This window comes from Urocitellus parryii, chromosome 8 (genome assembly GCF_045843805.1).
Source record: "Urocitellus parryii isolate mUroPar1 chromosome 8, mUroPar1.hap1, whole genome shotgun sequence".
NCBI lineage: Eukaryota > Metazoa > Chordata > Mammalia > Rodentia > Sciuridae > Urocitellus > Urocitellus parryii.
This window is the reverse complement of record NC_135538.1, coordinates 147,384,922-147,399,321: the sequence shown is the minus strand read 5'-3', so window position 1 is coordinate 147,399,321 and position 14,400 is coordinate 147,384,922. Positions and strand designations below refer to the sequence as shown.

General features: G+C 39.2%; 1 protein-coding gene across 3 annotated transcripts in view; it reads right to left on the bottom strand.

Moving 5' to 3' along the window:
• Kdm1b (lysine demethylase 1B) overlaps positions 1-14,289 on the bottom strand; it is a 45,716-nt gene extending 31,427 nt beyond the window's left edge. The window contains exons 1-7 of one of the 3 annotated variants that reach the window (XM_026402186.2): positions 14,209-14,287; positions 11,302-11,436; positions 10,842-10,938; positions 9,966-10,093; positions 8,620-8,709; positions 7,184-7,295; positions 3,698-3,814 (exon numbers count right to left, since the gene is read on the bottom strand). In XM_026402186.2, the coding sequence (XP_026257971.1) occupies positions 3,698-3,814; positions 7,184-7,295; positions 8,620-8,709; positions 9,966-10,093; positions 10,842-10,925 (531 nt within the window). In that variant the 5' untranslated portion in view covers positions 10,926-10,938; positions 11,302-11,436; positions 14,209-14,287. Of the gene's footprint in view, positions 1-3,697; positions 3,815-7,183; positions 7,296-8,619; positions 8,710-9,965; positions 10,094-10,841; positions 10,939-11,301; positions 11,437-14,041; positions 14,136-14,208 lie in introns of those variants that run through there. The other 2 variants (XM_026402184.2, XM_026402185.2) reach the window with 2 other exon arrangements.
• Between the last annotated feature and the right edge of the window lie 111 nt (positions 14,290-14,400).

The following is a 14,400-nucleotide window of genomic DNA, read 5'->3' as shown; positions in this document are numbered from 1 at the left end:
CAACTTGAAAATTAAAAGACAAAATTCTCCTTACAATTACAGGGAAAAAAAAATCAAGAAACAAATTTGACAAAAAAATCCTCAGTGAAAACTAGAAAACACTGCTGGGAGAAATTAAGGAATCCTGGGAAATGATTTCTGCAAAGACTAGACAGTAAATATTTTAGGCTCTGTGGATCATGCAGTCTCCATCGTGACTCCCATAATTAAAGTGCATGCTGTGCACCAATAAAACTTTCTTTATAGCTGAAAGATTAGTAGAGGAGAGGGAAAGGAACAGAGGGAGGGAGATAGGTAGGAAAAGGACCTCCTGGGGTCTGAATTAGAGCAAATCATATTCCATGCTTTTATAACTATGTCAAAATGAATCCTAATGTTATATATAACTAAAACAAACCACCACCACCAACAAAAAACATTATTTATAAAAACAGGCAAAGGGCCAGATTTGACTCATGAGCCATTACTTGCAGTAACTGGATTAGAAAACTGAAAAATGTCCATTATCCTCCAAAAGATACACAGAGTCAACACATTCCAATCAAAATCCTGGAGGGTAGATACGGACAAGCTTATGGAAAACATACATGGAAACATAACGGTCCTAGAATACGTAATCTTAAAAAAGAAAAGGTTAGAAGAACTTACCACTAACTAATTTTAAGACTTAAAAAAGATACAATTATCAAGACAAGACCATTTTGGTCAAGGATAAACAATGGGAACTATGGAATGTGGTACACACTGCATGTACAGTCAACTGATTTTTTTAAAAAATGATATCAAGTTAGTTCAATGAAAAAAAGAATAATCTTTTCAACAAATAGTACTGAAAAACTAAGTACCTATATGGAAAAAATTGAATTTTGTCCTATTCCTCATATCAAAAGCCTTTAACTTGATAAAAGATATTGTATCCATGTTCAACTAAAAATTTAAAAATTAGGGAAAAAAAGGTGCTCAGCCTCACCAGTTAACAGGGGAATGCAAACCAACGCCTCCATGAGATGCCAAAACATACCCACTATACCAACAAAACCAAAAAGAAAACACCACCAAATGTTGGAACATGGCACAAGAATCATGGAACACCATTTGGCAGTTTCTTAACATTAAACAACTACTACGTGACTCAGCAGTGTCACTCTTGTGTATTTGCCTGTAAGAAATGAAAAGGCCCACAGAACACTTACACAGAATGCTCACTACAGCTTTTCTCACACAGCAAAAACACAGGGACAATGGTTAAACAAACTGCAGGGCATACCTACAATGCAATTTTACTTGACAATTAAAAGAAACTACTGATCACGACAGTGATGAGGTGATTCTCAAATCCTACTTAGTGAAAAAAAGCAAACACTACACTACACAATATATATGGCTGATTTCATTTTTTGGTGGAACTGGGGACTGAACTAAGGGCCTTGTGCATGTGAGGCAAGCACTGTACCAACTGAGCTATATCCCCAGCACTCATTTTTTTATATATTTTTACATGGTGCTGATGATTGAACCCAGTGCCTCACACGTAGAACGCACATTATACCAATGATGGCTAATTCCTAACAGCCACACATCTGTCCCTCCTCTCATAGTTTCACTGAGACACAGCCCCAGCCCCTGATTTCATTTTTTACAAAGTTCAAGAACAAGGAAAATTAAGCTATGATGATAGACACCAGAAATCCCTCTGGGGGAGAGGAGAAATAACCAGAATTTTTTAGAGTGATGGAAATATTGTATATCTTTATTGGCATAATGAATTCATTCTGTAGACATCTTCTGAAACTCAATGAAATTCACTTAGGAGCTATTCCTATAACTATAGTATGTAATCACAGCTCAAAAACAAAAATAAGATGCAACTTTATATCAATTAAAAATACCACCAGTTGATGCAGATAATATTTTGATATAATGATGACTCTGAGTTGGGGTCTTTGGATCTTTAAAATGCAATTTGCATATTCATATCAATAGTCTTAAATAATGTGCCCTCATAAATACATTCAAAGGCATTTCTAAAAAGCTGGGGGGGACTAAAAATGTGACTCAGTCTTAGAGTGCTTGCCAAGCACATACCAACCTAGACTTCAATTCCCAGCACTACCAAAAAAACAGTAGGATAAATGAATCATTAACAGCTTAACTAACAGCTTACTCATCAAAACAGGAAAGAGATAAGAAAAACTTTCATTTTTTAGTTGTATACTATATATGTACATACGTATTTTCAATTAACTTTATCCTAAGAGTAAATTCTTTTTTTTTTTTATTTTTTTTAGTTGTAGTTGGGCACAATACCTTCATTTATTTTTATGTGGTGCTGAGGATAAAACCCAGCACCTTAGCACACGCTAGGCGTGTGCTTTGCTGCTGAGCCCCAGCCCCAAGAGTAAATTCTTACGTAAAACTTATTTATGAAAAAATAAAAACTCTAACTCCTAAATGTTCATACTCTTTCTCATTTTGTCACTTGCAAAAATCTTCCAATGTTTTTTGGTGGTGTGGAGGACTAAATCAGGGCTTCAATCATGTTAGGCAAGGCCTCTACCACTGACCTACGGCTCCAGACATCAAATTGATATTTTGAAATAATTATGTGTTGCTTTAACAATATTTTTATGTTAATCCAAGGTTTTTAAAACTTGACTATAAACTTTATAAAACTTTCCATTCGTTCTTTAAAAGAAGAATATTTAAGTGTTTTGCTGGAAATAATTGCATATTTTTGTGAGTATACTACAAACTACTGTATTATATTATTTAAAAGGTAAATTTTAAATAATATGCAAATCATTTCTGAATTTTTTGAAAAAGATAGTATTTTCAATCTGGAATTTGATTCCTAAAATTGTTTTGTTTTAAGTACAGGAACTGAACCCAGAGGGACTTTACTACTGAGCTACATCCCCAGCTCTATTTTGAGACGGGACCTGAGTTACTGAGGTGCCTGGAGCTTGTGATCCTTCTACCTCAGCCTCCTGAGTCACTGGGGTTACAGGGGTGAACCACTATGACAGAATGACTTTTAACATTATTTAACTTATTTAAAGCATTAGTGACATTTGTATGGATTAATTCCTTTAACACGTTAAAGAATTACACATTTTTAAACCTTAATTGCCAAATTTCAAAGAAGGCACATTATACCAATGATGGCTAATTCCTAACAGCCACACATCTGTCCCTCCTTACTGGTGAGATCCTGCTTTCGTTTGGAGTTGCAACATGCTCAGTTGTAAAAACATTTTCTTCCTTTGTCTTCAGTGCAATCCAGAGTAGCTGCATGATTCTGTTCCAGCCAATAAGATACAAACAGATATCTATCCTGTTTCCCAATAACAGGATAGAGTCAGCTGTTGCACCTCTCGCACCCTTTGCCCTTTCTCTGGTAGAATTTAGACACAGTGGCTGGCGGTACAGCAACCACCTGATGAACTTGAGGATGGAGGACAAACTAAGGATAGACTAGACGCACTGGAAAGAAGATGACCAACTCTGGACAGCCTATTTCCAAACCACTTTTAACGAGAGAAAAGTGAAATTCTTAATTAGTACACCACCTGCAGCTGGGGTTGTCACATGCATTCACACAACCCAGATAAAACGAAAAATACATACCCTTACTATTTACTGACAACTAAATTAATGTTATCCATTACTTCAAAAGGAACACCAACAGAAATCATACCTTAACAGCAGTATTTGGTTTCATACCACATCGATACGTCTTTGCTACCTGTGGAGTGAGCTGGATTTCCTTGGTAAGCTGCCGCCACTTACCACACTCTGGTTTGGTACACTGAACCTAGGGAAAGAAGAGAGGTCAAGATCAATAGGTGGGCTAATCTTGAGCTACTTTTCCACCCTCCACCACTTATCCTGTGTCACCATTCCCCACATAATCCACTTCTATCCCATTAGGCTAATTTCTGATTCAGTACTAGCTCAGGCAACAACAAAGAGCACAGAGGAGCTAAGAACTGTTGTCAGAAAGATTTTCCAGCTCAGACTAAGGAAATAATCAGAGATGAATTTTGTTATCACTGGTCCAAAAAGTCAGTACACTCAATGCAAATAATGTGATATCCTGGGCTGGATCCCAGAACAGTAAACCGACTCGATGAAAAAACAGATGAAATCTAAACAAAATCTGTAATGTCATTATTTACACTTGCCAATGTTAATTTCTCAGTCTGACAAATAATCATGGTACATAAGATGATTACATTAAGCAAACTGGGTGAAAGATATATGAGAAATCTCTATGCTATCTCTGCAACCTTCTGTACATGTTAAATTATTCTAAAATAAGTTATTTTTAAAAAGTGTGGAGAGGGCTGGGTTGTGGCTCAGTGGTAGAGTGCTCGCCTAGCACGTGCGAGGCCCTGGGTTCAATCCTCAGCACCACATAAAAATAAAGGTATTGTGTCCAACTACAACTAAAATAAATTTTTTTTTTTAAAAAGTGTGGATAGGGGCTGGGGATGTGGCTCAAATGGTAGTGCGCTCGCCTGGCATGCGTGCGTCCCGGGTTCGATCCTCCGCACCACATACCAACAAAGATGTTGTGTCCGCCGAGAACTAAAAAATAAATATTAAAAATTCTCTCTCTCTCTCTCTCTCCTCTCTCACTCTCTCTTTAAAAAATAAATAAATAAATAAAAATAAAAAAAATAAAAAAGTGTGGAGATATCCACATGCAGAAGAATGAAGTCAGATTCAACTTCACACATAAAATTTAACTCAAAATGGATTAAACAACTAAATGTAATTGCTAATTCAATAAAATACTTAGAAGAAAACAGGGCATTATGTATACACACACTGAATGGAATCCTAATTGGAAGGGGTTTTATTCCATGTATGTATGTCAAAATATAGTCTAGGGTCATGTTAATAAAAAAAAAAAAAAAAAAAAAAAAAGTACAAGCCAAAAAGAAAAAAAAAAAAAAAACACACAGGGATTAATCTTTATGACCTCAAATTTGGCAGTGAATTCTTAGGTGTGATACCAAAACCACAAACAAGAAAAAAGTAGACAAACTGAACTTTATAAAACTGAAAACTTTCATGCATCAAAGGACACTAGCAAAGTGAAAAGACAACATACAGGAAAAAAAAATCTGCAAATCCAAGATCTGATAAGGGCTTAGTTTATATAATGTATAAAGAATTCCTACAACTCAAAAATAAAAAGACAAACAACTCAACTTAAAAACAGGTAAACCATTTGAATAGACACTTCTCCAAAGAAGATGTGCAAACGGCCATTAGTTACAGAAACGAAAATCAAAACCACAGCGAGGGGCTGGGCTGTGGCTCCTGGTAGAGCGCTTGCCTAGCATGTATGAGTTACTGGGTTCAATTCTCAGCACTGCATTTAAATAAATAAAATAAAGGTCCACTGACAAACTACAGTTATAGGTAATTTAAAAAAAAAAAAAACCCACAATGAGATACCACTTCACACCCACTTAGATTGCCAGTAGATAAAAAATACAACAAAATGAAAGTTGGGGAGGGCATTGAGAATCTGAGCCCCTACACACAGAAATGAAAAATGGTGGGGCAGCTATGGAAAAGAGTGTGAAGGTTCCTCAAAAAATCAAATACAGAATTACCATATGGCCCTCCAATTCTATTCCTTAGGAATAGCCCTAAAGTAACTATAAACAGATATTCAAACAAATATTTATAAAAGAGTGTTTATAGCCACACTATTCACAATAGCTAAAGGTTTAAAACAACCTAAGTGTCCATCAAAAGATGAAAGGATAATTAGGCTATCATGCAGTAGGATTCCATTTATAGGAAACACCCTAGCTGGATAAATCCATAAAGATGGAAAGCAGATTAGCAGTTTCCAGGGACTGAAAAGTGGGAGAACTAGAGGGTGACTGCCTAATGTACAAGGTTTCCTTTGTGGGTGATGAAAGCAAGTTGGAATAATACAGAGGTGGCAGTTGCACAACACTGTTAATATGCTAAATGCCACTGAATTGTATGCCTTAAATAGTTAATGTTAGATCTCAGGGTTTGGCTTAGGGGAAGAGCATGTATTTAGCATGTTGAGATCAAGACTGAATCCCCAGGATGGGGTTGTAGCTCAGTGGTAGAGCATGTGTAAGACCCTGGTTGGGTTGGATCCCCAGCGTCACATAAAACTAAATAAACAAAATAAAGGTGTTGTTCCATCTACAACTAAAAATATTTTTTAAAAAATTGAATCCCCCACCACCCCCTCCAAAAAAAAAACTCATTAGACAACATTAAAATAGTTAATTTTGTTGTTTGACTTTCTACTTCAATAAAAAGTGTAAGTGTGTACAAGGCAGCTCAGAATTACTTGTATTAAAAAAAAAAAGCAAATCATTTATTAAGTGGTGATTTATGATATATACAATCACTAAAATATATTTTCAAAGAACGGCTAAATGGAAAAAGGATCATAAAAAGTAAGATTTAAAAAAACCAGTTAGAGCCAGGTGCAGTGGTGCACACCTATAATCCCAGCAACTCGGGAGGCTGAGGCTCTAGGCATCTTAGTGAGACCCTTTCTCAAAACAAACAAAAGTGGGGGTGGGAAGGGGGCTGGAATATGGCTTAGTGGTTAAGCAACCATGAGTTCAATCCCTCGTACCAAAAATTTAAAACGAGTTGTAAAAAAAATCCAAATTTTTTTAACCTAATTAAGATTTGTATATAAAGCACAAGAGTATGTTTAAACAAACTCAAAAATATGAATAAAATAAAGACTAGAAGGATATATACCAAACTTAGCAATAGCTATCACCAGCAGGTGTGAGGCGTTAGTTTCCTCCCATATTATATTATCTTCCTATAAAAAATAAAAAATTTTATTTGCCATAATAATCAGAAAGAACTGAGAGTCATGGTGGAGTGCACCTGTAATCCCAACCACTTTTGAGGCAGGAGGATCACCAAGTTCTCTATAATCAGCCTGAGCAATTAGTAAGTCCCTAAACAACTTAGGGAGACCCCATCTCAAAATAAAAATTAAAAAGGGCTGGGGATTTGGCTCAGTGGTTAAGCTCCCCAGTACCCACCCCCCAAAATAAATCAGAACAACAGAAGTAATAAAAGAAAGATTTTTTAAAAGTCAGGTGTTTCATCCATTGCTCTTCCTTTTAGCTCAATAAATGCATTTTCTTACCCAGTAGGGGAGCTGCTGGTCTGCCATGAATGCTTTGGGGCTAGGTTCAGTTTTGCCATTGCTGGTCCATATTTTTTTCCAGGAGGTATACTTATCATATCCATCTTTATGGCTGCAAACAATAAATATACCAAGCTACATGTCAAAACACAAGTCAGTTCAGTAAATCTTACATGAAGGACTAACCCAGTCTTTCACACAGAGGTAAGTTACTATGGCACCCATACAGCATGTGGTCAGGAGGGGTGTTCTCTATTCCACGTTTGTACGATGACGATAGCATAACAAATTCTGTGGACGTATGTAACCAAAAAGAACCAACTAAAAAAAAAAAGTTAATCTAATAAGGGAAAAGTATTCTCTAAAGGAGAAATTAGGATATTTTAAAATATAAGAACTGGGGGTACAGCTCAGTGGTTGAGCACTTACATGGCCAAGACCCCGAGTTCTATACCCAGAACCACCAAAAAAAAAAAAAAGATTATTTTCAAATGTACACAGTAAATCTTAGGGTGGCCACTTAAAAATTACATCACTAGATTAAGTAACATAATCAAAAAATGTGCAATTAAAATCAGAGAAGGCAAAAGAGAGAACCAAGATAAAGAAAACAACCAGCAATTAATGTATTTCAATCCAACTATGTCAATAATTTCTTAAAATGTGAATAATACATACACATAAATTAAAAGCAGTTGAAAATTAAATCAGTTATTTATTTCGGTGCTGGAGCCTTGTACGTAAATAATCTTGGATCAAAGAGAAATACTCAAGGGAAATTTAAAAATACTTTGAACTAAATGAATGAAAATTATTGAGATTTGTGGAAGAAAATCATTTGGAGGGAAATTTATGGCATTAAATGCATTTCTTAGAAGAAAGACCTAAAATTAATAACCTTAAAGCTTCCAACTTAGGAAACTAGATAAAGAAAAAATTAAACCTAAATCAACTAGAATAATAAAAATGAGAGCACAAAAAAATTGAAAATAAAAACAAAGAATCAGTTCTTTGAGTAAAACTCCTATGCCACCAACCACATTAACAGAGGAGAAAAGGGAAAAAAAAAAAAAAACACAATAAAATTAGTAAAAAGGAATGGCTGGCTGTCCAGTGCACTCTGCCCGTCAGCATCCCTCTCCCCTACTTCTGCACCCCACCCTCTGCATATTATGACAGAATAGCAGAGCGGCTCTGAGAGCTTTCAGAATGTGCAGATCAGTGGCAGATATTTTTTGAGCCCTGAGTGTGTGCACATATAAAAAACATACATACAAACTGGCACATCAAAGTCCTGGTCAAGTAAAAGTGGTCACAGGTGTGACCAAAACAGTCCAACAATTCAGTGAGCCCAGGGAGTAAGCCTTAACCCTGATCCCCTCCCTTGCCCTTGCCACCGTCTCACCCACCATGGACAGTTCAATTAGCAAACAAACCTTCTGTAATAATGGTCAAAGCATTCATTACAGAAATGCTCCCCACAGGAAAGGTGATACCATCGGGATGTGTAGCCATTTTTGGCACATCTGAAAACAGCAAAAACATGTAACTTTGGTAAAAAATAAACATTTATTTTCCCTTTAAAAAAAAAATTCAACAAGGGTATCCTACTGACATTATTTCCACATAAGACTCCTAATGGCCATAAGCCAACAACAGGGGAAACTGGAATGCAGGAGTATATAAAGTGAACCAAGTCAAGTATTCCTTATCTGAAATGCTTCAGACCAGAAGTTGAAGAATTTCAGAATTTGATTTTAGAATCTTGGCATACATATAAAACATTTTGGGGATGGAACTCAAACTTAAGTATAAATTTATTTGTTTCATATGTACTTTATACACATATCTTGAAGGTAATTTCATACAAAATTTTAATAGCATTTGCATTTTGACTGAGGCCATCACATGAGGTCAGGTGTAGAATCATGTTGGCACTCAGAAAGTTTCAGATTTTAAAGCATTTTGGCTTTCAGATTAGAGATGCTCTATCTGCAGTACACAGCAGGGACACAAGGCCTTAGACCAGTGGTCCCATGCCTAGCTGGCAGACGGGGCCAACCCGGAGCACGGATGCTTATGCCATGACGCATCCATGCCACTGCACTTGATTTGCTAGTGCAGAGGACTCCAGGAGCCCATCTGGCCCAATCCGGAACAGGGACGGATCCGGCCAGCTGTAATCTGAATATCAAGCAGGCTATCTGGCCACGTAACTTGCCAAAGAGATGATAATACAGCAACAGAACCAGAACGAGGAATCCTGCCACTGGGAGCACATCCCCCACCACCTCTGCATGTTTCAAAATAAGCAGGATGTGTTTTCCAGATTTTATTGAATCTTAAGCCTTAACTAAAGATTTTCCTCTGGAAATGTCACGACTGCAGTTAACTACGTAGTTTCTGTGAGACTTTTACATAGATGTGTGAAGAGGTGGCATGTTACACAAGGGAGAAAAATCAGTGACCAGTGATCACTCGCTGGTCTCCTCTGGAAGGTCAAGGATCTTCCCCACTGTGTCGCCAGCCGCTATGATTGGTGGCATATGAGGGCACTGTACTTCGGAGCTGGCATGGGTGTGCTCTCTCCCATTAGTCCAGGAGTGCCAAGGAGCTCTGTGGAGATGTGGAGTGTAGAGAATGAGCAATGTCTCTCTCTCGTTAGGTGATTTTCAGGACCGGCATCTGTCTTTGGGAAAACTACCTTCTAGGAAGATGTCCCCACAAAGCACACTGCTCTCATGGGCAGCAACTCAAGGCCAGATGCGCCTTCCAAACAGACCTTTCAGAGGCACTTGCAAAGCACACAGGACAGGTGGCCGTACAGCCCGCCTTTTCGCACTTCCTGTACTTCTTCTCTGATACGCCATCCTCGTCCTCATCTGCTGTCTCTGTTGCCTTCTTCTTTGCCTGTGGGAGAGTCAGCTGAGGTGAGGATCACTGGGCTGACCAGGGTGATGGGGTGGAAGGTGTGTTACTACTGAAACCATATGCGTTACGAGTTCCAAGTGTGAAGGTCAACAACATCCTGGCAGTGGCCCAGAGGCTGAGCCACAGGAACCACTGCCTCATGACTCACTGCACACACAGTTCACTGGCTGGCTAGAGATACAGAACCAGCACTTTAATAGTAGGCACCTAGGAACTCAAATTCACCTGAGCCTTTCTCAGGAAAAAGTGACACCGCTCAGAATAAACACAAGTCATTCTCAAAATTAAGACGTTTTTTCTTAGAAGACTTAAACCCTTACAGTATTACAGACTTTTGTTTTTTAAAAAAATCAGGAAAATTCTAGAGAGATAATTCTATCAATTTTTTTCATGAAAAAGAAAAGCACTACCAAAAAAAAGCAATACCTGACTATAAGCAGAAGTCCAAATTCCTCTGAATGACATCCAAGCCGTGCATAATGCGGCCAGAGCCCCATCACGTAGTGCAATTCTCTGATGCCCATCTGCACGCCATGCCTTTATCCTTGCAGTTCCCCCAACCAGAGATGCAGTATTTCTACATCCTCTCCCTTTATCATGCTGTACCACGACTACTGTGATTTTCTCCACAGTAGGACTAGAGGTGTGTCTTCCCACTTTTAATTTTCCAGTCCCAACCGTAATATTCCTGTATGCTCAAAGAGGTTGAGTGAACAAATGAACATACCTGCCTGCCAGAGCTCCTCAAAGGAAGGCTATCTGAACCATCATAAGCTGTTCTTTTCTTTGACCTTCCCCGGGGGGTTGCCATTATATTAAAAAATCTGCCAAAAAAATAAATTAAGCCACTCAATATTAGCATCTGCTATTATTTTCAACTGTGTGGAGTAAAGTTATTATGTAGTTAGTATCTATGAAGGCATACTAGACTGCTTGGGTGTAAAGCCATCACTTCGGAATTACTTAACCTCCCCAAGTGTCCTCAGATAAAATGAGCATGGTAAAGGTGTACCACATCGGTGGCATGAAAATTAAACAAGATAATTTAGAGCACCAGTCACTGGCAGAAGTACTCAATAAATACTACCCATTAGTACTATGTACACTTTTAAAATGAGAAACATATCACATGAATGATCAATATTCAAATTACACTACTGTTTGTAACATTCAGTAGGGAAATATACCTAGTTTTTGTTGTGTTCCCCTTTTTCCATCTCACTGTGTCTTCTTAGCAGTTCCTGAATTCTGATGCCTTTAAAAACTTACTCATTCCTTCTTAGTAAACTCAATAGATGAGTATCAGGCACAATGTGTAGTAACTACTGAACACAGGAATCTGGATTACATAGAAGCACTGGTATCTTCTACTAGATCAATTTTAAGCATTCTCAAACTATTAATAACAACAACATGATTAAACAAACAATAAGAACTAAAGACTACAAGATAAATAATGAATAGTAATATGAAAAACTGAAAGCTATTAGAATTTTTTCAATTAAGGATAGAAAAATACTTAGCATAAGTAATTAATAATATATGGAGTCTGTAATTGTCATTCATTCCCTTTCCTGATCCATTGTTTTTACTACGTGTGCACACATATATGAAATAATAAAATGAAAAATAAATAGGACATACCTATGGATAGGAATTTCAAAGTAGAAAAGTACTACCATAAAATACAAATCCCATATACACAAACGTAATCTTGGAGAAAAGCTTTGAAGATCTTGTAATTCTACTGTTTCATATTTATGAATTATAATAACATCTTTAAGAGTACTTTTCATGGATTATTAACATCATGCGGAAAAACTTTGGCATCTACCCTTATTCTGAGAAGCCTTTCTATCAACAATTTTCCTTTGACTTAGTCTTCATTTTCTTAGAAACAATATAATTTTACCTATGAACCATACATATTCTGAAGTGCACTATACTTCTTTAAGCATTAAATAACCGCTTAGGGGCCTGAGGGTGTAGCTCAGTGGTAAAACGAATGTTTTTCATGCATGAGAAGCTGGGTTCAATCCCCAGCACCAAAATAAATAAGTTGACATTTAGTTCTATAACATCCTTATACTGCTAGATAAAGTGCTGGTAATTTAATAATAGTACCTACCTAATCGTTGTTATACTCTAAGGCTTTCTGGGTCTCATTTGTGTTTTCAAAAAGTCTGACAAAACTCTCTATACATAAAAATATGAATATATAAATATGAATTCTTACACATAAATCTTCACATATTTATTTTAAAAATCTCACATTATTCATAAAAAAACAAAAAATAATGTGAAAATATATAGTTTTATGCATAATACATATTTTTTTTTTGTACAGGGACTGAACTTAGAGCCTCCTGAATCCTACCACTGAGCTACATCTCCAGCAGTACATATAGTATTGTAGCAAAATATCTGAAGGGGGGGGGGGTTCAGGAACAAAAATCAGCCAAGGTTCGTGCAACATTTGACTCTGTCACCTAGGAATGTGTTTCCTAAAAGCAGAGTTTCCAGAAATTTCAAATATTTTAATCAAATTGTCCACTGAAAACGTTCTTAATGCAATAAAAAATAATATAATTCAAGAAGTAGTTAAATACGAAATGGAAACACTAACTATAAAGGCCATTATTAAATTTGATCAAAGGTTTTTAAAATAGTACATTTCACCTTTAATTATACAATTATGTACCTCCATTCTTTTTTTAGCACTTGACATAATCCCTATTTTCACTGTTGCTGGGTCTTAAAAGAGAAAAAATAAGCGAAGTTGTAAGGACTATGTTTTTAAACACCGTCTTAGAAATACTAACCAAAGTGTCATTAAAATAAACTAGGATACTCAAAGTTTTCACATCTGGTTCTTTAAAGACACCTAAGTAAATACAATGTTTCATGTTCAATACTTTATGAGCACGTTTCTTCCTAATTTGAAATGCACAGCTTTGGTTTGCTTTTAATGTGATTAAAAGAAAAAAAGCAGGTGTTTTCTATAAACATACAAGTGGCTATATCAATACCCAGACTTCTACTTAAATAATTCCCAGGTGTTTCTGAACCACCTTATTCAGGAACTGTTTCTTAAAACATACTCACAGAATTCACAAAAATGTTAATCAAGAGGATTCCAAATTTACAGTAGAGTCAGCATAATTTCTAAAATTAGAACAAACTAATACTAGAAACTTCTTCATAGACCAAAGAAAGAATAATTTCCCTTTGGGCCACTTAAAATAAGGCAAGACTAATACCTTACTACTCCTACACTAATCAAATTCTCAGGAATACGGACCCAGAACTAGATTCAACATTGAACCACTCAGTAATGCAACACTGAATCCCCACCCGCCCGGACGTCTTTTGTTGACCACTTTCTCCGCCGGGGAGACAATTAATTATTGATGGTCATTTTCTCCGGTGCGCGCCTCCTGAAGAAACCTCCCTCCCACTCGCCTTTCTTCCACTGAAATATTTTTAAAAACAAAAACAAAACTGGCCGACCCGTGCGCCGCGAGCCTAGCGGGGAGCCGGGGGAGTCCCGCCAGCCGCGCCGAGCACCGGGCTCTCCGCGGCGGGGCCCCGGGCGCGAGCGCAGCCGCCGCGGCTCCTCGGGGCTCCGCCGGCGCCGCGCCGCGGCCCCGCTACACCTGCGCGGCCCGGGGCGAGCGAGGGCGCTCCCGCCACACCGGGTCCCGCGGCCGCCCCGGCGGGGAGCCCCGTCCCCTCCCTCGGCAGAGAAGCCGCCCCGGGCTCACCTCTGCGCTCGGAGGCGCGGCGAGCCGGGGAGGGGCACCGCCGGGGGAAGGAGACGCGGTCAGGCCCGGAGGCTCGCCGCCCCGCGCCCCGCCGCGAACCCGGTGGTCCCGACACCGCGGCCCGGAAATGCCCCCGCTCTGAGGAGACCCCCGCCCCACAAACCTTGCCCTCGGCGGCGGCGCATTCAGCTCCCGGGACGCCCCCTTGCTTCGCTCCCGGGCGGCAGGAGCCGCGCCGCGGAGGGGAGGGGAGGGCTCGCGACCCGCCCCGCCGCCGACCCGAGCTGTCACCCCGCCGCCCCCGCGCCCGCCCCCTGCCGCGAGCCCCACCTCGCAGCGGCAGCCGCGGTGCGCGCTGCCCGGCTGCCGGCACCCCTCTGAGCCGCGCGCAGGACCCAGCACCCGCGCGGCCGCACAGCTTCCGCCCCTACCGCGGCGTGACCCGGAGTGGGAGGAGCCGGAGAAACAGCGCGCGAGGCCCCGCCCTCGCCGCCGCCGCCGCCGCCGCGCGCCCCGCCCCTG